The 23631-nt window shown below is 37.2% G+C and overlaps 1 protein-coding gene across 2 annotated transcripts in view; it reads left to right on the top strand.

Annotated features, from left to right (window-relative positions):
• Positions 1-23631, top strand: part of LOC127412508 (calcium uptake protein 1, mitochondrial-like) — a 104011-nt gene that overhangs the window by 46029 nt on the left and 34351 nt on the right. For both annotated transcript variants that reach the window (XM_051648969.1, XM_051648968.1), the window contains exon 5: positions 8498-8541. In XM_051648969.1, coding sequence (XP_051504929.1) covers positions 8498-8541 — 44 coding nt within the window. The remainder of the gene's footprint in view (positions 1-8497; positions 8542-23631) is intronic.

Below are 23631 nucleotides of genomic sequence, written 5' to 3'. Positions count from 1 at the left end.
AATACCACAATACACACGTGGAGGACTGCTCTTTAGCCTACTTTTTAAGTATATTTTAAATGAATACACTTTAGAAATGCAAGTACTGGCATTTTCCTCTTAAACTATTCTGAGTTCAGTGTATTTCAGTACATTTAGGCTATGTTTAGTACGATTTTGTCAATTGTCGAATTACTGTTAAGGAATTTCTGTTAATAATTACTTGTATACAAGATACATATTTGAGTTCATTAAAACTTCACTTTGTGGATCGTGGAATATTTCGGACCTTTGGACATTCTTTTATTTGAAATTTTGTCCAGTCCTTACATGCTGCGTAAACACAGTAGCCTACATAACATACTGTTTCTTTGGTGCTTGTAAGATGTCAGCTGAATGTGCCTTTAAGATTTCCCAGCGATCACTGACGTAATTGTATGTTGGGATAAAACAAGGAGACCAGCAGATCAAAAGTGCTTGTTGTCATGTTGTACTGTAACACACCATCATGTGTATGCAGAAAACATAATGTTCATTTACAGAGAAACGCTCCGACACTGATTGTGGTTCTTCTTCTGAGATGCGGAAAAGACGTGACATGCAGTGCACAAGCACCCTCTAATGGCGGATGACTGTATAGACAGTCTTATTAAAGTGTTAGTTCCCCCACAAATGAAAATCCTCTAATGATTTACTCACCTTTAAGCCATCCCAGATGTGTATAAATTTCCTTCTTCAGCAGAACCGAAGTGAAGATATTTATAAGCACATTTCAGCTCTTTGTCCATACAATGCAAGTAAACAGGTGCCATCAGTCTGCTGGCTATTTGACGGTCCAAAAGTAATATTTAGGCAGCATAAAAGTAATCCACATGATTCCAGTCAATCAGTTAATGTCTTCAGAAGCAAGCCTATTGGTTTGTAAAAAAAAAAAAAAAAAAATCGATAATTAAAACTTTTTTTATCTTTAAAAAATCACTTCCTGCCAGCAGTCGATGCATCACATTGCTGTCATGGCACATTCATGTGAGACGTCGGAAGCCCATGCTTTGTGTACAACAGAGGAACAAATGTCACGCGAGAGTTTGGTCATTTCAAACATTCCAGCACTGGCCGGAAGCAACGATAAAAAAAACTTTTTAATTATTGATTTGTTTCTTACACCAATCTATTGATTTGCTTCAGAAGACATTCATTGATCGACTGGAGTCATGTGGATTACTTTTATGCTGCCTAAATAAGACTTTTGGACTGTCAAACAGCCAGCAGTCTAATGGCACTCTTTCACTTTAATTGTATGGACATTTAGAGCTGAAATGTGCTTCTAAAAAGAAAGTCATACACATCTGGGATGGCTTAAAGATGAGTAAATCATGGAGTTTTCATTTTTGGGTGAACTAACCCTTTAATATCTACTAGCATGATTATTGAACGCATTTGTCCTGAAATGAATTAACCGATGATCGATAAGCTTAATCGAATTATTAACAACAATTGATCAATTTATCATTAACATCCCTAATTTGCTCGAATACCTTTGCGTTCTCCTCAAAAATGAATGTGTTTAAAATTTTGATTATTTTATGCTTTTATGCTACTTGTTTATATTTATGCAATCACAGGGTGTTTTAGGTGATCATTAGGGCATTGCTTGCTAGGGCATTACTAAATGGTTGCAAGATGGTTGCTTAGTAGTGATGGACGATATGGTTCTCTCACGATTCGGTTCGATATATACGATATGAGGTTCACGATTCAATATAATCTCGATTCGATATAATAACAATTTATTATTTTATTTTTTTTTATGTTTGAGCAAAATGCTCATTTTCATTTCTCATCAAAATAAAGTTCTTTAATACACAATATAAATGCTCAAAGTTTAAATAATAAGTGTTGATAATATACCTTTCTCTATAAGAAAAGATCACAAACAATAAGCTTTCAAAAATAGTGGACTATATTCTGGCTGATCAGATTCAGAACAAGCAACAGAACTGAACAAAACCCGTCCTGAAAAAAGTATGCGAAAGTGTATATTTATATTTTAATAATTTTTTGTCATCATTTTTATAATCAAAATGTAACATTGTAAAAATACAAAGATTCAACATTATATTAAATAATATTATATCATGAAATTGTATATATAATAATGATATGAGATATCGCTGTTTGAAGTAATGTCGAGTTTAATTTCATCTGTATAAGAAATGCTAAAAAGGTTACTGTCACTTTAAGAGATGAACAAGCTCCTCACAGTGTTCTGCTTCAGCGAACATCAACGAGTTTCTTTAGCGCATCCATGCTTCGTAAGATTAAAATGAATATTTCTTTTCACTTTTTTATCTGACTGTAAAGAATAGAAAGGATTTTAATACACATTGTTCAATGAAAGTGGAGTGCGCCTCATCTTTGACGGACACACATTACACGGAGGAAACGATCCGTCTTAATCTCAAGCACTTTTCATCAAAACAAGGCGATTTTCCAGGTACTCCATTGCTTAAATTTCTAAAAGCTAAAATCAAGCACTTTAAGGACCTTGTGCGGATCCTGTAAACAATTTAGAAAAAAAGCGCAGTAGTGGTAAAATCAAGCGATCGAGAGATTATAATGATTGACGGGTCATTTCATTTATGATCACATTGACCGATATCGAGTTTTGCCACGATATGGTTCGCCATGTTTTTGGTTCATGATATATATCAAAATTCGAAATATCGTCCCATCCCTATTGCTTACTGGGCAAAGTCAAAAGAGAGCACCCCCAAGTCTACGACATACTGATCCCTATATATGTGTGGGGACCTTTTCCCTTTTTTTTTTTTTTTTTTTTTTTTTTTTGCCTGCCAGGTAGACGTTTATATTCTGATGAGGGTTGCATGACCGAAACGTTGCATTAAATGCTAATTATTCAGATGTTTTTTTCTTCTTTTTTTTTTTTTCTCATTATTAGGATTGCAAAGGTTTAAAATTGTATTATGTAATGTGCATTGAAAACTAAAACAAAAATTAGTTTGTGGTCATTTGTGTTTAATTATAGTTAATTTTGGAGTCATGAAAATGTATTTTAGTTTAGTGTTAGTTTTTCCAATTACACTCCAATTGCAATTTTGTTTTAGTTTTCATTAACATGGTGCGTGTCCAATGTGGCTGCCATAAATTTGTTATAGACCTCATGAAATGGCTTGACTAGTGCAGTTGTCTGCCCTGTGTTGACATTTCCTGTTGAAACAGGAAGTTTGGTTGGGACATACCGATGGGCTTGTCCCTTTTTAAAATAATAGCCAATAGCCTTTAGTTTACGTCATAGCCATGAACCATGATTTGCTTCTTGCTGGTCTGTCTCAGGGGGAGGGACATTCTCATTCTAGAGAGCCTTTGATTGGACAAAAATCTGTGTAGTGCAGAATAAGTTATCAATATATTTTGGTCCATTTTCCCATAAGAGAAATACCCTAAATGTTAAATGTGTATATTGGCTAAAAGTGAACTTTGTAATGTTTTGGAGTATACTACCATAAAGATTTTATGGGGTGTTTATATTGACTGTACGAATACTTTGGAAGTTTGGAAATGACGTTTGCAATTTTCCAGCTGTAATAATGATCCACAAATATGACTTTATTGACTGTAGAATGGAATCATAGACCACACTGAATATATAATTGACATACATAATTGACATACAGTTTACACAAACCCCCAAAGCGCCAGACCTCCATTTTAGCGGTTTGTGCAGGGTTCTACCATGCACATAAGTTTCCTGTCATTCAGAAAAAGTAGTTCCTGTTGTAAAGTGTTTTTGGATGTCAGGAGACACCTGTCGTGCCACAGCAGTGTGTGATGTCATTACGGTGAGATTAAAGAGTCAGCTGTTCCTTTAGGGAGAGAAGAGTGGTTGTAAAAGAGAGAAAGAGTGAGCAAGTGAACATAAAATTCATTATTCATCTGGCTACGAGGAAAGCTGCTCCATAATTCATCCTGTTTCAGAAGCAGAATTAAACAGATCTGCTGAGCTCAAAGGTCTGTTCAGACCTTGAGGAGCAGCAACTGTGAGTTAGGTCTGGCTTTTCACCCGTAATCTCTTTCATGACCTGTCATTCAAATGCTCCATGCATATAGAGTGTTTAGGATGCAACAGTAATTTGTCTAGGTGGGGCTCTTTAACACTTTACAACTACCTGCACTTGGTTGTCGCAATACTGAAGTTTTAGTAGTCTGTACCAATACCAATCACCTATCTGACTCTAGATCAGCATTAAAGGAATAGTTCACCCAAAAATGATGCCGTCTTAAACTCACAAACAAAGATACTTTGATGGGAATATGATGTAAATATATCCATACAGTGCAAGTCAATGAGTTCAAACACTTCCAAAAAGGAGATTAAGGCTGCATTAGGGTAACCCATATGAATCATGTGGTATAATCCATGTCTTCTAAAGCGATACGATCGGTTTTTGGTGAGAACAGACCAAAATGTTACTCCTTTTTTACTATTAATCTTGTCATCTGCAGTTTCCTAGGCGTGATCATGATTTGAAGCTCAATTACATCTGAAGCTAGCATGCGCCAAGCACGAGGAAGTGTAATCAAGCTTCAAATCATGATTGCGTTTGAACCCATTGACTTGCATTGTACGGATACTGTATTTTCACATCATATCTCCATCAAACATCTTTGTTTGTTTTCCTTAGAAGACAGAAAGTCATACGAGTTTAAAAGGACATAAGGGTGAGTAAATGATGAGAGAATTATCCTTTTTGGGTGAACTGTCCCAGACCTCTGTACATTTTTCATATTCAAAAAGAAAATTTTGAAGCTATATACAACTGAATGTAAAATCATCCTTTGAGTGTCTGTGTGTATAATTCAGTTTAGACAGTTGGCTAGATTAGAGAGTCTAAGTCCTTCCCACCCAGTACTTCACATCGTCGGCACTTAAACTGACAGTAATAAAAAAAAAGGCACGTAGACAGTGGGCAGATTATTGCTGGCAGCATTACGAATTCTGAAAGACAAAAGCAATGATCATCATGACATTATCTGTAAGGAACGTTCAAAAAACAGTAGCACACTACACTAGTACACCATCTGTAGTACAGGCTACAGTATGAAATATGCCAAATATGCAAACACTGGCCATGGTGAAGGCTAGGCTATTACATTCATTTTAGTAATGTTTCACAATGTCACCTACGTGAAATTTATATTTTGTTTTATTTACAAATGTTACCCAGAATGGTTAAAATAAGCTTACTTCAACAAACTATGCTTTTCTTTTTGGAAAAAATAAAATGAACAATAGGCGTTAAAAAAAATACATGTGCAAAAAAGATTGAAAAATAACATCAAAAACATTTGGAAAAAAACAGTAGCCTAAACACAAAATTTAAAACTAAAACAGCCTTTGTTATAATAAAACTAAGTAGGCTTCTCCTTCCCCTTTTATAGTTTTAATATGATTCTGTAACATTTCTGTCAAATCATACCTGTTACTACAGATGGTGTTGCTACAGTAATGGCACACATTGTTTTCTCGTCTTTTCAGCGCTGTTTAAAATGTCAGGTCTGTCTGGCCTTATGAGATGTTTGACATTCTCCATAGTGCATCAAAGTAGAAAATTATATGTTTAATTCAGGTTTTGTGGTCTGCATCACACTGTTTAGTGATCTGCATGATCCAGTCAAGCCTGGTTTATGACGCGTCCAGCGCAAGGATGCGCGAGTTACGCATTGCTGTAAAAATGGAAGCGCATTTAGCACTTAAAATGCCTGTTTGGGATACACCACTGAACACCTTAAGGGAGGATCCCACACGCTAGATCATCTTCTATTATCAATTAAGAGCAGTCTTCATTTTGGCTAACCAGTGCGAAGTGGCCATTTATCACAAAATCATGCAGGAAAAGACTGGGGGTTCTGCTGGGCCCCCAGTCTGTCCTGGGCCTTTAAGAATTGTCCGAGCCTTCCCCCCGGTTATGGCGCCCCTGCTTACTTAGAAACCAGTGCTGACGGCATTAGGATAATGCACATGTATAAACTCTGAGTCTACATAAAAAGGCTACCACATTTATTATCATTTCACATGTTATTATTTCAGGAAAAACAAGTGTTGAAAGTTGGCTTTTTATAAAAAGCACTCTGCCCATGTTCACAGATTTAACGCACATACACACTTACTGGTCTGATAAGCTTCTGAGTTTCTCGTACCGCTTTGCAGTTTCTTTCAACCATAAAAGTAGGTTCTCGTCTGTTGCTTTGCATGATTCCGAATATCAATAGAGTAGAATTAAATAAGAATCAAAATATTACAAGTATTGCTAGTGCTAGGCTTTTCTTTCCAAAGAACAAATGCCATCATACCACCTTCTCTCATTCAACACCTCGATAACACATATTCACAGTGTGCCCCCTAGTGGACTCAATTATAACTGCGAAATTTGGTGAGAGATCCACAGGGAAAGTACAGTATAATTCAGTGCTGCTCACTTGGTGTCCATTGCAGGATACCACAAAGGTAGCCACTGCTTTCCAACAAAAATATTGCTGCACTCCTGATGTTTGCCAAAGACCACCATGACACTCTACAACGCTACTGGGAAAATGTTTTGTGGACTAATGAAACTTAGGTTGAATTGTCTGGGAAGAACACACAGCACTACGTATGGTGCACCGCAAAAGGGCACCGCATACCAACATGAAAACATCATCCCAACGGTGAAGAACGGTGGAGGGAGCATCATGATTTGGGGCTGCTTTGTTGCTTCGGGGCCTGGACCGCTTGCCGTCATCAAGGGAAAAATTAATTCCCAAGTTTATCAAGATATCTTACAGGATAATGCCAGGGTTGCTGTGTGCCAGCTGAAGCTCGGGAGAAGTTAATAATATGTTTAATTTATATAGAAGTTGAGTTATGCAGCAGGACAATGACCCTAAACATCAAAGTAAATCCACTACAGAATGGCTTCTAAAAAAGAAAATCCAACTTAAGGTGTGGCCCAGTTAGAGCCCAGACCTTAACCCAATAGAGATGCTGTAGAATGACCTCATGAGAGCCGCTCACACCAGACATTCTATGAATATGGCTGATCTGAAGCAGTTCTGTAAGGAAGAATGATCCACAATTCCTTCTGAACGTTGTGCAGGTCTAATCCGCAGCTACCGGAAACACTTAGTTGAGGTTATTTCTGCCAAAGGAGGATCGACCAGTTATTAAATCCAAGGGTTCACTTACTTTTTCCACAGCACTGTAAATGTTTAGTTGTATGTGTTCAATAAAGACATGAAAGATTATAATAGTTTGTGTGTTGTTAGATTGAGCACATTGTTTTTGTTTATACTTGTGACTTTAATGAAGATGAGATCACATTTTATGACCGATTAATGCAGAAAACCAGCTAATTCCAAAGGGTTCACATACTTGACACCCCACCCTGGACCTCGCTTATTTTCAAACCCTGGTTAAGGTCCTGCACAGATTAAGCTCATATTGAGCTCAGCTCTGCTCTATGGCATCTGTATTACATTATAGCCCTGCAATGTTATACAGGATCTATGGAGAAATAAATCGATGCTGAACGATTTTGGTATTTATGAGGAAGATCTTGACAATGGAAATGAGTCGATAATGGCTGATATTAATCACTTGTACACATCAGTAATGAGCAGTTCCTGTACTGACATGTGTAAGTTCCACGACCACTAAGAAGGTTTGTTTACAAATGTATGTTTATGTATGATAAAGACTCTGTTCTGAGTCCTAGTAAGCTAAGCAACTGTGAGTTGAGTCTCCTGTGTCTGGAAACAGTAAGTCTCATCAAAACCAAAAATTCTTAAAACATTTTGGCATAAGTAGTTTGGAATACTCTTATTTTTCTTTAAAAAATAAATAAATAAATAAACAGTGAAATTTTTTACATTAATTAATTAATTAACTTATTTTTAGTTTTAAATAACAGTTAAATAGTTTTAAAATATAATTAATATTTAAAAAACATTTGTCCACCAAATCAAAGCCAGGTGGTGTAAACAACATGCAGGTAGCCATTTTTTTTGTCATGTGACTCCTTTGTGTAAAATTAAAAAACAAAATCAGATGTTTTGACATTTTTATTAAAAAGCACATTTTGTTCAGGTCAGATGGATTAACAGTAATAAAACGTTTTGATTTGAGAAATTAATGATTAAGTTGTGTACACTCATATACATTCAAGGTGCAAATTAAATATTTTAATACCTTTTACTTGATGGCTACATCACATGGCATTTTTAAAGCCATTTAATCAATAGAATGTAGAAAATGCCATAAATGTTTTTTTTAATATTTATGAAACCAGCATAGACACAACGAAAGCATTTCCATGAAATTGACACTTGTTTTTAAACTAGATTTTTAAAAGATTTTGTATTTTTATCACCTTGGGCAATTTGTCAATGACCCAACTGTCCATGTAGTCAGTAGCCATTGTGTTTGACTCGCTTTCTTTCTCTCTCTGTCTCTCTCTCACAGACCTTGGTCTTGATCAGTTTGTGGTGAAACGCTATGATGGAAAGGTAAGCTGCAAGTGTGTGTGTGTGTGTGTGTGTGTAAATGTGGGTGAGTGAGTGGGAGCCGAGTCGTTACTTTGCTATTGTACATCTCAACAGGATGACGCAGGTTGGAGATGTTTGTTCTCCATGCACTCTTCATAAAACCCTTTCAGTCTCTTCACAGAAACTCATCCACAGCTCAATCCACTTCAGACTGCCGAGCGTTCTTCGAGACATTTTCTCTTTTACTCTGACGCACTGGAGAAAAACTCACAGCACTATTTAAATATTTTGTGTTACAACTACGTTCTCATCAGGGACATATGTTGTCATTATATACAGTATATATATTTTGTGCAATTTAGAAAAAAATAATTGTCATTCAGTGTGTTATTTCTGGTATCATCTCTACTCTGTGTTCTTGAGACAGTTGAAGTCAGAAGTTTACATACACCTTAGCCAAATACATTTAAACTCAGTTTTTCACAATTAATGACATTTATTCGTAGAAAACATTCCCAGTCTTAGGTCAGTTAGGATCACTATTTAAAGAGTGGCCAGGTCGTGATGCTGCACACCCGGCCCCTTATCAGTCTTATCAAGCCCTCAAGAGGGATAAAGGCGACCGGAGGCGGCAGGTCGAGAGAGAGGGAGTCAGGGACGAGACCTGCTGTGACACTGATAAAAGTTATGGTGATGCTGATAAAGTTATTGTGATGCTGACAAGCCATTGAGAAGCTGATGACTGTTTGTGAAGCTGTTGAGTTGCTGTAACGCTACAAGTTTTGTTAATTAAAAGCCTTACTTGTGAGATAAAGAAACCGGTTCCCCGCGTCCTCCTTCCCCTCCTGCTGTGAAGTGGCAGGCGGGGCCGGAAGGGCACACCACGTCATTCCGGGGGCTCCCCGGCCTGAAGGAGGGAGGAGTGTGGCAGGGAGGAGGGCTGGGCCAGGTTGTAATGCTGCAAACCCGGCCCCAATCAGGTTAATCAAGCCCTCAAGAGGGATAAAGGCGACCGGAGGCGGCAGTTAGAGAGAGAGAGAGTTACGGGCAGCTGCCCTGTATGTGTTTATGTTTGTGTCTTTTTGTTTTATTAAAATATTTTTTATATTGTCAAGCCGGTTCTTGCCTCCTCCTTTCCCTTTTACCTTGTTACAGTCAGAATAATAGTAGAGAGAATTATTTATTTCAGCTTTTATTTCTTTCATCACATTCCCAGTGGGTAAGAAGTTTACATACACTTTGTTAGTATTTGGTAGTGTTGCCTTCAAATGATTTAACTTGGGTCAAATGTTTTGGGTAGCCTTCCACAAGCTTCTCACAATAAGTTGCTGGAATTTTGGGTCATTCCTCCAGACAGAACTGGTGTAACTAAGTCTGCTTGGGGTCACTGTCCATTTGGAAGACCCATTTGCTACCGAGCTTTAACTTCCTGGCTGATGTCTTGAGATGTTGCTTCAATATATCCACATAATTTTCCTTCCTCATGATGCCATCTATTTTGTGAAGTGCACCAGTCCCTCCTGCAGCAAAGCACCCCCACAACATGATGCTGCCACCCCCATGCTTCACAGTTGGGATAGAGTTCTTCGGCTTGCAAGTCTCACCCTTTTTCCTCCAAACATAACGATGATCATTATGGCCAAACAGTAAAATTTTTGTTTCACCAGACCAGAAGACATTTCTCCAAAAAGTAAGATCTTTGTCCCCATGTGCATTTGCATACTGTAGTCTGGCTATTTTATGGCAGTTTTGGAGCAGTAGCTTCTTCCTTGCTGAGCAGCCTTTCAGGTTATGTCAATATAGGACTCGTTTTAATGTGGATATAGATACTTGTCTACCTGTTTCCTTCAGCATCTTCACAAGGTCCTTTGCTGTTGTTCTGGGAGTGACCAAACTACATTCATCTTTAGGAGACAGAATGCGTCTCCTTCCGGAGCGGTATGATGGCTGCGTGGTCCCATGGTGTTTATACTTGCGTACTATTGTTTGTACAGATGAACGTGGTACCTTCAGGCATTTGGAAATTGCTCCCAAGGATGAACCAGATTTGTGGAGGTCCACAATTTTTTTTCTGAGGTCTTGGCTGATTTCTTTTGATTTTCCCATGATGTCAAGCAAAGAGGCACTGAGTTTGAAGGTAGGCCTTAAAATACATCCACAGGTACACCTCCAATTCAGTACACCTCCTATCAGAAGCTAATTGACTAATTGTCTAAATGCTTGACATCGTTTTCTGGAATTTTCCAAGCTGCTTAAAGGCACAGTTAACCTGGTGTTTGTAAAATTCTGACCCACTGGAATTGTGATATAGTCAATTAAAAGTGAAACTATCTGTTTGTAAACAATTGTTGGAAAAATGACTCATGTCATCCACAAGGTAGATGTCCTAAACGCTTGCCAAAACTATAGTTTGCTCATATAAAAAAAATGTAAAAATTTTGTTTTAATGACTTCAACCTAAGTGTATGTAAACTTCTGACTTCAACTGTATGTCTCAAGGTGACCTTTTTTAAATTCATCTTTGCTGTGTCTATCTTTATATGTGCCTTTTCTTGCCTCACTGGCTTGATTTCTTTGTTTTCTTCTCTCTGTTTTCTTGGATTTATTCCCATCCACTGTAGCCACTTGTACTAGAAATGTACAGGTAAAAAACATTTTATGGACATCGATAGCCGATAATTATTTTTGTGATGGCTGATAAGTAAAATTGCCATCAAAACATTATAATGTACAGTAAAAGCCGTAAAAGATTGATAACTATTTAGTTAAAGTGTATACTGTTTAAACTAGCAATAATAAGCCCTGCTTTCAATATTAGCCTAATCAGATAGATACCTGATAGATACATCATTTAAAAATGGGAATATTCATGATAGTTGGTGAATTAACCTTAGGTGAGACAATGAAAAATCTCACAGCTAATCAAACCATGATACACCTTTTATTTATTTATTTATTTATTTTTTATAGAAAAGTTTTATTACAGTGCTTTCAAGGTATATATTTTATGTGATTGTGTGTTCCCTGACCCATGTTGACAACACTGTGCTCTACCAGTTGAGCTACATGAAGAGCCATTCAAAACTTAGTGACCAAATTACCATAGTTACTACAGTTATAAAGCGCAACAGTGCCCGTCCACTATTTCAGCCGTTTTGGTTTCTGAAATATTTTTCCCATAAATTTCTTCCATAGAGATTTTATTAAAGGAGCACTCAGTAATTGTTTCCTCATTATAAAAGTTGAACTCCTAAAGACTTGAATTGTAATTTTGCTATATATGTAGGAAATCATGACCACTCACATTAAAATGAAGACTCCAGTCATATCAGTATCCTTATAAAAGCTGTTTTATTCTACATGGAGAGGATCCACACATGGGAATGGCCATGTTAAAATCACATGACCAGCTGAATACTACTCGCTTAATCTCAGTAACCATCCTGTTATTTGACACTTTCACTCATTGATTAAAATAATCATGGCTGACTGTGAATATTAAATTTCTACAATGTCATCTGAAACTGAAAACTATTGATTTTAAATGATGCTGCATCCAAACCAATAGGTGTCAGTGTAAGTCCAAGATGACACAAAGACCAAAGTTACTGAGTGCACCTTTAAATTCTTCATAAAAGAGTTCTAAGCCATGAACCAAACCAACTAGCTCTGAAGTGAATCCTTTCATGAGGGAATGAACTACAATCCCATGAAGCATTGCAACTGACAAAGTAAAATTGATGGAAAATATAAAACTATTGATTTAAAGTTGTTGATTAAAAGTATATAAACATTATAATTGACTTTTATTGCAAAATATTCATATATACAAATATACAAGTAGTTTGAGAGTGTATGGAGACCGACTCGATTGCGTTATTCACAGTGTGTCATGCAAGTGGGCGGTCACTGCAGAGCTCTTTTGGCTTGCTTTATTTGTTGTATCATAGGCAGTGTAGTTCTTAAACAGGAATTGCGCTGTTAAACTGTTTTTAACCAAAGAAGTTCAAATAACGCAGAATGATGGCTTCAACGGAAGTATTTACTATCGATTAACATCCTCAAGGTTCACTGTAGGTCTTTAAAGGTTTATAAGTTATCGTTAAAAATCAATTCGCCTGTGGAAAAAATGAATGAGATTTATGCTTCTGGAACCACACTGTTGCATTCTATTTTTACTACTGTAATACTATGATAATTTGGTATCGACGACCACCACTCTCATCAACAGGGTTCCAACGGTCATGGAAAGCCTTGAAATTAATATCAGGGAATTTTAAAATTGTGTTTTCCAGACCTGGAAAAGGAATGGAAATTAATAAAATCTCGCAGGTCATGTACATTTCTATATTGAATATATATTGTTTTAATTTTTCTCTGCTATCAAATATTTCATGAGCTAGATATTGTTCTTGTGTAGAGGAAAACCTGCTCACAAGCCATAGTAATGTTCGGTTTGTCAGTGAATCATTCTTTTGAGTTTTTTTAATAAATAAGTCTAAATGGTTCATTAGCAAAGCGGTCTGATTAGAAATCATTTCTGAAAATCTGTATCCAGTAATCACAAATGCCTGGAAAAGTCATGGAAATCAATAGTTTAAAAAAGGTAGGAACCCTACTTCAAAAAAACAAAACAAAGAAATTAAACAAAATTACAGTAGATTCAAAGTTGCTTACACTTTTTGAAGGAGATCCCATAGCAATTTATTCTAGGTTTCCTGTTATAACAAAAAATTTAGTAACTCTTGTGTTTTTGGTGAAAACCATGGTAGGAAAAAAAAAAAAAAAAAAAAAAAGTCTGTATAACTCTATAACCTCCTATGGTAACGTCTTTTATATGTACAGCCTTTTTTTGTGTGTTATTTCCCAGCAAAATTCCTATTCTATTCGATAACTCCCTTCTCTTCCTTTCCATTTCCCTTTCTCATGTTGTTTTCTCTTGGGATTGTTGGCCACATCGTGGCCTAATGGAATGTGAAGTATGTCTTGCTATTTCTTCGTTTTTATTCTTTTGTCCAAGCTTGCGCCTGGATTGCCTTAAACGGCCCGTGGCAGGACTGCTGAATCCAGACCCTCTTCCTCATTTCCTCATGTTGCCATGGCCACTGAATCACAGTTGTAATGAGGTTACTTGGACAGTATTTTTAGTGGTTAGTGCATGGGTGCAGTATGCTAATAAACACTTGTGCATAATTGTGTGAGAGTGTGAGAGTGTGAACACACCAGCATGTTTAACCATCACGTTCATCATATGCCAAAAGTGTTTTACAGGTCATCACAGCTGATGCATCATAAGTGTGACTTTCACAGCAAAAAGGTGTTGTGTTTGTGTGTGAGAGACCAAAAGTGTGCAATCCCTTTAGCCCACTTTAATATGCACAAGTTTTTTGCAAACCTGATGTAAGTTTTCCTACAGTATGACAGTCAGTGTTGGGGAAGCTACTAAGTTACACATAATAAAAGTAGTTAACTACAGTCAAGCTACTCTTTTGAAAAAGTAGTTAGCTACACTACAAGTTACTAATAAAAGTGTCTGGGTGAATCTCATGAAGGCATGTCCAGGTTACATTTCACCACAAGTTAAAAGATAAAAATCAGAAATAATTTTTTTTTGCATTATGACATTTATCTTCAAATTCTCATTACCAAAATGCATCAGTATTTGAACTATTTAGCTTTTTGTAATCCCCATTAATCTTGATAGTGATGCTCCCTTTTTTTTTTAATTACTGAACAAAGTTTTTTTTTTAATTTAAATCTGCATAAATTAAAGACATTGTTATAAATCCTACCGTGATGTATAAATACATTACCGTTTAAATAATATATTATTTTTTCACATTACGGTAATGACAAATAATTATTTTCTTTTTCTTTTTTTTTTTTGCGTTATGGTAAGGAAATTGCATTATGGCTTTGGGGTAATATCTGTTTAATTGCCATGAAAATAAAGTTACAAAGCAAAAAAAAAAATATATAAAAAATACAGTTTCTTATTTCTGTCACCCAGCTAGCTACATTGAAGAAATTTAAGGGGACGATGTCTTTTAAATATTTATTAGAGTTTGTTTTATTATTATTATTATTATTCTATATATATAGAAAAAATACAATTCACAAAGCTAGCTACATTGAAGCAATTTCAGTATCTTTTGGATAATTATTAGATTTTATGTATATTTATTATGCTATAAGCAGCAGTGTTTAACTTTATATTTAATTTCACCATAAAAAAAACTTGAAATGTCGCACAGAGACTTTTGTGAACACTATAGTATGATCATTCATATGAATCGGCAAATCTTTTTTAAAACTAGTTAATTAAAATGAACCAATTCGTTAAAGCAATCCATCTCAATTAACTGATTTGCTGAAATGAATCAGACTTCACAACACTACAAGAAAGAGGAAGAAATATTACAGTAGTTTTGTTGCGTTATATCACTACTGGTTGAAAAATGTTTTTAGTTCCAATAAAAGCTAAGCTATTTTTAAAACATCTGAGCGACTTTTACATTACTGAAAAATTTTCAAAAGTTAAGTTAAAGCATCACTACTTTTAGCAAGTTACTCCCCGACACTGAATACAATAGCTATCTGTATAAACATGTAATTGTTTATCTATGTTGACCTTCCATCTCTCTCTCTTTTAACACATGAATTCATTGTTCCTCCAGGTCTCAAGATGTCCTACATTGTGTTTTTAAATTCTAAAGTGATACCATTGTGTTTGTGTTGACTGTGATTAATTTGTTGCTCTCTCGGCTCTTTCTGCGTCCATTTAACCAAATAAACCCGTCATTCTCTCTTCTGCCATCTCTTTACCTCTCCATCCCTCCCTTGGAACCTCCCTCCCCCTATCTGTGCACCCCTCCCTCTCTGCAGGACTTCTGGCAGGTATGGGGCGTGTGCCAAGCTGCATGGATCTGTGTGTGTGCGTTTGTATGCGCGATTTAGCTGAACTTTTCTAGACCTCTATTTCTCTCTCTCTCTCTCTCTCTCTCTCTCGCTCTCTTTCTCTCTCTCTTCTTCTCCTCGAGTTGTCAGAGAGGGAATAGGAGTTCCCAGATGTGGAGCTCTGGCAAAACAAAAAGCTCTAAATTTCATTAAAAATCACTGGATGGGTAATAAACCTTGGCCTTCCTGGACCATATGAGCAGGTGAGAGCTTTAGCTCAGCAGAAAAGAGAGATTTGAATAGTATGATTACAGCAGAGAAGGCGTTAACGGACTGACTGTGCATTTCCAGAGAGAGCAGAGCGGAGAGCCTGATAGTGTCTGCACTACCAGAGCGAATATTATGCTGAGATATCTTATGACCAGATGTTGGTTGTAACATCAGTGTGTTTTCTGATTCAACACATTGCAAAAAAATCATTTTCTTAATCAGTATTGTTGTCCCATTTTCCAGCAAAAATATCTAAACATTCTTAAAATAAATGAATAATTCATATAAATAGTTTTTCTTGTTTTAAGCATGAGTCTAACAAAATTTTGTATGGTTTATGTTTAAAACAAGAAGAAATAAACTAAAGTGAGAAAAATACATTTAAACTCCAGATATATTCTCTTAAAAAAGTCTTTATTATATTACATAATTTTGATTCTCAAGTACATTTCAGTCAAGGACACTCAGAATAAATGTTTAAAGCACTGGCTGGCGATTATGTAAATTAAGCTTAAAGGAATAGTTTACAAATGAAAATTCTCTCATTATTCACTTACCCTGATTCCATCCCAGATGTGTATGACTGTCTTTCTTCAGCAGAACACAAATGAAGATTTTTAGGAGAATATAGAGCTCTATTAGGTCTTTATAATAGAAGTAAACAGGTGCCAGCACTTTGACAGTCCAAAAGTCATATTTAGGCAGCAATAAAGTAATCCACACCACTCCAGTCGATCAATGAATGACTTCTGAAGCAAATCTATAGGTCTATTTAAGAAACAAGTCGATAATTAAAATGTTCTTTAAATCGGCGATTCCATCCAGGGCTCTGATGCTGTTTGAAATGGCCAGCTCTCGCATGACATTTATTCTTCTATTGTAAATAAACACCGCTTCCGAATTCACATGTCAACTTGCCGACGCGATTGCGTCACGCTTCGTGTCAGCTGCTGGCAGGAAGCTCTTTTTATAAGTTAATATCGGTTTAATTAACGACTTATTTTTTTTACACAAACATATCGATTTGCTTCAGAAGACATTCATTGATCGACTGGAGTCATGTGGATTACTTTTATGCTGTCTAAATATGACTTGGACTGTCAAAGTAATGGCACTGACAAATCTTCTAAAAATCTTCATTTGTGTTCTGCTGCAGAAAGACAGTCAGACACATCTGGGATGGAATCAGGGTAAGTGAATAATGAGAGAATTTTCATTTTTTGGGTGAACTGTTCCTTTAAGATGGAGGAAAATGTTATAGCTTAATTGCTTCTGCTGCACATTTAGACATAAATACAATCCCATTAAAGCAGATCTAGACCAGTGGTGCTGGGGAGGAGGAGGGTTTCAGAGAGAACACTCTTGTAGTGTACTGCAGTAAGACCAGCTATCTGCAAACAACAGAGGCTATTTAAATCCTAGTCAAAGGGAGTATGGTAGTACTAGTATGTATCTGCTTGGGCCATGAAATACGCGTGTCTATTGACTAACAGATTAGATCAGTGGTCCTCAACCCTGTTCCTGGAGGCCCCCCAGCACTGCACATTCTGTATATCTCCCTTTTCTGACACACTCAATTCAGGTCTTGGAGTCTCCACTAGTGAGCTGATGAGTTGAATCAGGTGTGTTTGATTAGGGAGATATCCAAAATTTGTAGTGTTGTGGGGCCTCCAGGAACAGGGTTAAGAACCACTGGATTAGATGTTTTAAGGGCCTATCAGCTTGAACCATGTAGAGTTTCATGACTGAACTTAAAAGTAATTTATCTTACTCTATGGACGTTTATATATGTATTTTTTTTACTGGAAAGCATGTCAAAATACAGATTAATAATTATCTTATGGAGTGCTTACAAACCTTGCAAACAAAGGACTTACATGTACACTGTATGGCCAAAAGTTTGTGGACACTGTATGTGCTTGATGAACATTTGATTTCAAAACCTTAGGCTTCAATTTCCCCCTTTGCTGTAATAACAGCTTCCACTCTTTTGGGAAGGCTTTCCACTATACTGTATGTAGTGACATGGCTGCAGGGATTTGCTCTCATTCAGACACAAGGCTATCAGTGAGGTCAGGAACTGATGTTGGTCAATGGGGCCTGACTTACAGTTGCTGTTCCAGTTCACCCCAAAAGTGATCAGTGGGGTTCAGGTCTGGGCTTTGTGCAGGCCAGTCAATTTCTTCCACACCAGACACAGTAAACCATTTCTTTATGGACCTCACTTTGTTCACAGGGGCATTGTCATACTGGAACAGAAAAGGGCTATCCCCAAACAGTTGCCACACATTTGGAAGCACACAAAGCCCAAGCCATTATATAAAGAAACATTAAGATTTTTCTTTACTGGATTTAATGGAGGAACCAAATTCATTAATTAGAAGGGGGTGTCCACAAACTTTTGGCCATATAGTGTAACTTCTTGGGTTCTTTTTGGGTTGGGTTCATTTTGGCAGATGTAAATAAAAGGTCTTAATATGAGTTGATTTAGACATGATTGCACCAATCTTAATACTGCAGTATGTTGACTTTAAAAGTGTCTGCACAATTTTCCTATCCACTGGAATAGTATTTTAACAGCAAGCAATGACACACTTCACCTTTGTAATATTGGTTAGTGGGTGGTGACCTTTGCTCAATGGTTAAGGAAGGCAAACCTTGAGACACAAACACACACACACATGTTGGTGCAGCTATCCTTATGAGGACTCTCCATAGACCTAATGATTTTTATACTGTACGAACTTTAGATTCTATCCCCTAACCCTACCCCTGCCCCTAAACCTAACCTTCACAAAAAAACTTTCTACATTTTTACATTTTCAATAAAACATAATTTAGTATTTTTTTTTACAATAGAAATGTCCTCATAAACCACATTTATAGCATAATACCCTTGTAATTACCAGTTTGTAACCTAAAAAAATTCCTCGTAAACCACTTAAACCTGCCCATACATGCACACAAACACAAACACACATGCACACAGACATACAGACTGCATGATCAGGCAGGCTAGAGCTTTAGGGTGTGTGTTGTTAGACCCACTAGACAGAATAACACATAATACACACATTGTGCGTACTCTGCAAGCCACACCCCACACAAGACCTGCTATGGACCCCAAGGCAGTGCTCTGGACTTTGGGTTAATCTGAATTGATCTAGAACAGTGGTTCTCAAACTGTGGTATCCATATACAAGTGATATGTGACACGACTCTGGAAATTTGCAATAAATTAAATTAATGTAATGTCACACCGCAGGCAACTATGCTTCCGGGTTGTTTTGTGCAGCATATCAGTGGTGAATATGGGTGTTGGTGTGACGGGGTCCGGTTCATCCCATTTGATCTTTCATGGTGGTCATATTCATACAAGATAATCGCTCATATTTGCCTCATAGAGTTTCAGTATCTTTTTCCATGTTTTGGAAATTAAAAACAACCATATGTGATTGGAGTTTGTGCAATTCCTTAGTGAAAAGTTCAAATCTACCAACAGCAGCTGTGGTGGATATTGGTCTTATTAGAGCAGATGCGAAAACAATTATGGTGACCCGTAATGAAATATCATAATTCATGTTAAATCCTGAGTTTGTCCTGATCCTGATTGAAATTTGTAAAAATCCTAAATCTTTAGAAATCTTTTGGAAACTGGGTGTTTCTGCCTTTTTGGTAATTTCAGCTAAATTTTAATGAAGCACCCATTGAAAGCAGTTCTTTTCTGGGGTGCCAATAGAACCGGGAAATGCCGCCGCTGAGCTTTTGTTAATAAACAGTATCGGACTTCATCTGTAGGCTACTAAAAATGTAGAAAATATACTGTATATACACCGATCAGCCACAACATTAAAACCACCTGCCTAATATTGTGTAGGTCCCCCTCGTGCCACCAAAACAGCGCCAACCTGCATCTCAGAATAGCATTCTGACATGATATTCTTCTCACCACAATTGTACAGAGCGGTTATCTGAGTTAACGTAGACTTTGTCAGTTCAAACCAGTCTGGCCATTCTCTGTTGACCTCTCTCATCAACAAGGCGTTTCTGTCCACAAAACTGATGCTCACTGGATGTTTTTATTTTTTGCACCATTCTGAGTAAATTCTACATTTACATTTTACATTTATGCATTTGGCAGATGCTTTTATCCAAAGCAACTTACAGTGCCCTGATTACAGGGACAATCCCCCTGGAGCAACCTGGAGTTAAGTGCCTTGCTCAAGGACACAATGGTGGTGGCTGTGGGGATTGAACCAACAACCTTTCACTTACCAGTTCAGTGCTTTAGTCCACTACACCACCACCAGTTACTGAAATACTCAAACCAGCCCTTCTGGCACCAACAATCATGCCACGGTTCAAATCACTGAGATCACATTTTTTTCCCATTCTGATGGTTGATGTGAACATTAACTGAAGCTCCTGACCCATATCTGCATGATTTTATGCACTACACTGCTGCCACACGATCATCTGATAAGATAATCACATGGATGATTGTTGGTGCCAGATGGGCTGGTTTGAGTATTTCTGTAACTGCTGATCTCCTGGGATTTTCACACAAAACAGTCTCTAGAATTTACTCCGAATGGTGCCAAAAACAGAAAAGATCCAGTGAGGGGCAGTTCTGTGTATGGAAATGCCTTGTTGATGAGAGAGGTCAACATAGAATGGCCAGACTGGTTTGAACTGACAAAGTCTACGGTAACTCAGATAACCGCTCTGTACAATTGTGATGAGAAGAATAACATCTCAGAATGCTGTTCTGAGATGCGGGTTGGCGCTGTTTTGGCGGCACGAGGGGGACCTACACAATATTAGGCAGGTGATTTTAATGATGTGGTTGATCATTCTGCCTAACATCTTTTGTGTTCCACAGAAGAGAGAATATCATATGGGTTTGGAATAACATGAGGGTGACTAAATGATGATAGAATTGTCTTTTTTGGGTGAACTGTCTCTTTAAGATTGCTCTTAAAGATTTGCTCAAAGCTAAAATAAAATAAATCAGAAGTAACATTGTTGCGACCAGGTGATATTTGGATGTTCTGATTTGATCAATGGATGTTCTTCACCTAAAAAGTTTGAGAACCACTGATATAGAAGATTCTGTCACTTCATTCTTCTGAAGCCCACACACTCTGTACCACCACCCACCCACACATACGCAGACACGCACATGCTCCAAGGTCTTGCATTTGCACATGTGCAGTACAGTCTGTTCTGGAACAATATGGAGGGAGACCAGCTGCTGTCTCTCTTGCTGAATTATTGAGCATAGAGATGCTCCTTTTGTGCACTGCACAGAGAAAGCAAGAGTGCATGTTCATCTTTGCATGCATGTGCAAATGCTGATGTACATGAATAATGCAGCACTGTCAGGGGATCAGACCAGCGATCCATTGGTGGATTCATATCTTGCAAAACTGACAATGCGTCTATTAATCAGCCAATCGAGCATAGTTGTCAGGTGATGCTGATAATCAAAAGGATCAAATATCGGCAGATTTATTGGTCTGGCACATACTGTATATATCGGTCTGTGACTACACAATAAATATCCTGTTTTACTCGTCGCTGTGCATTTTTAATTCAGTGTTTATTAAAGTTTCTCAGTGTGTTTATTCAAGTGCAAATTATTGTCTCAGAGCTCTTCTGGATGAACTAATCACAGTCATTTGAGATTACTGAAAAAATAAATTTGATAGAATATTTTTTATTTCATAGTTTATCACAAAATCAAAAGAAAAAAATATAATGACACAATGTAATTACAATTTTTTTTTCTTAGGGTGAAATGTGCAGGGTTCTACAGAGCCACTTATAAGTTGTGTTCCCTTGCAATATATTTACCAGAATTTTACTACATTAACCATATTTTAACCATGATATTCAAAGTGAAACAAAATCGGTAGTGAAATCAGTAATAATATGGTAATAATCATTTTGGTGTTTGACTTTGGTTTTACAATAGTAATATTGTAGACTGTAGTAACAATATATGAATACAGTATACTGTATCCATATAGTAACCATGGTTTTACAGTATATAAACCATGGTAATTCTTGAGGTAGTAAAACCATAATAACCACAAAATTATGATATTTTTTACCATAGTTTTAATTGTCCTGTATTATTACTATGGTTTTACTATGAATATAGTTAAAATATGGTTACTATAGTACAACAATGGTAAATTTATTTCGAGGGAACGCAGAACTTACTGCGAGGGAACACAAACTCTTTCGAAGGCACGCAAGACTTATTGCGAGGGAACGCAAACTATTGCAAGGGGACGCAAAAGTTATTGCAAGATGATGCAAAACTTATTGCGAGGGAATGGAAAACTTATTGCGAGGGAACGCAGATCTTTTTGCGAGGGAACGCAGATCTTTTTGCTAGGGAACGCAAAACTTATTGCGAGGGAACGCAAACTATTGCAAGGGGACGCAAAATTTATTGCAAGAGGATGCAAAAACTATTGCGTTCCCTCCCAATAGTTTGAATAATTTTAAAATAGTGTTTTTCAGTCCTTAAAATTTACTTAGTGAATATCCTTTTTTCCCCTCTAGTTTTGCTCTGCTCTAAAATATTTATTCACCTAGATATTGCTCTTGTTTAGAGCTTGTGTATAGTCAAACATGATCGCAAGCCAAAGCGATATCCAATTTGTGAGCAAATCCTTTAAACTTTTTGAGTTTAATTGGTCGAAATGATTCTTTAGCCTATCTGTCAGTTAAAATTACTTTTAAAATTCCATTTCCAGTAATCAGAAATGACTGGAAAAGTCATGGAAAAATCATGGAAATTCATTGGTCAAAAAGGGTGGGAACAGTAAATATGACTCGGAGATGTTTGCTGCTCAATAGCGTGCACACAAACACACACACACATTTGGAGTTTTGCATTTCTACAGCCTCAGGTTGAAAAGTTTTAAAGACCAGTCAAGATCTCTGGCAACTCAGAAAGATGAATGTTCCTCTGTCTCTCTCTGTCTATCTCTCTCTCTCTCTCTCTCTCTCTCTCTCTCTCTCTGTTTGAAGCGGAGATGTGTGCCTGTGCTTTAGATAATTGTGCATGCTCTGCGCTCAATGCCTGCAATTGACTGGTTGCAGGACAGCCTGCTAGTGGTATGGGGAAGAGCTGGCGTATTGTAGCGCCCCCTGCCTGTGCTCGGTGACATCACAGTTTGCCCTGGACCCAGGAACACATGCTTCCTTTCCTTTAATCTCTGCTCACTGGGCCTCAATGGCCCTTTAACTGCATGAAAACCAAGCACACAGCATGAGTTGACTAACTTTAGAATTTTATTTAGGACACTGCCCAGACAAACTGTCAAACCCTTGATGGTACCGCTAGTTACTGTGATGCCACCATGACCATGATGGATGAATGGGTGGGAGGGGGTGGAGCCTGATATATGTGGGATGCTGATGGGGCTGATATTTTTTGGCTGACCTTAATCTGACGTTTGGTTTTAGCAGGTGCCTTCCATTGACAACCATGGGAGGGGGGGTGGGAGGGGGGGTTGGGTTGAGTAAACCAGTTTCTGAATTTGGATTAGATTTTCACATGATTAGTCACAAGCTCTGAAATTGCAAATTTACCCAAAAACGACAATTCTGGCAATATTTACTCACCCTCGTGTTGTTCCAAACCCATGTGACTTTTCTTGATTAATTTAACAATGTTCAGGCTGCTTTTGTAAATGAATTGAACGCATCATATATGGTATCATATGGCTTCAAACAAGAAGTAGTTTTGTGAGAGTTTCATGTGTGAATATGTATGGGTTTATTTGAGATGTGTAATGGGACAATGGCCTTTTTCTAAGTCTCCCAGGCATATTGTGTTAATATTGAGCTTTGTGTAACTCTACCTTTGTGTCGAAGCTGACATTTAATATTTGCATATGGGGTTTATTTTGTAAGGAAAGTTTT

Source organism: Myxocyprinus asiaticus, chromosome 21 (genome assembly GCF_019703515.2).
Source record: "Myxocyprinus asiaticus isolate MX2 ecotype Aquarium Trade chromosome 21, UBuf_Myxa_2, whole genome shotgun sequence".
Lineage (NCBI taxonomy): Eukaryota > Metazoa > Chordata > Actinopteri > Cypriniformes > Catostomidae > Myxocyprinus > Myxocyprinus asiaticus.
The sequence above is the reverse complement of the archived record's forward strand: the minus strand, read 5'-3'. Positions and strand labels throughout refer to the sequence as shown.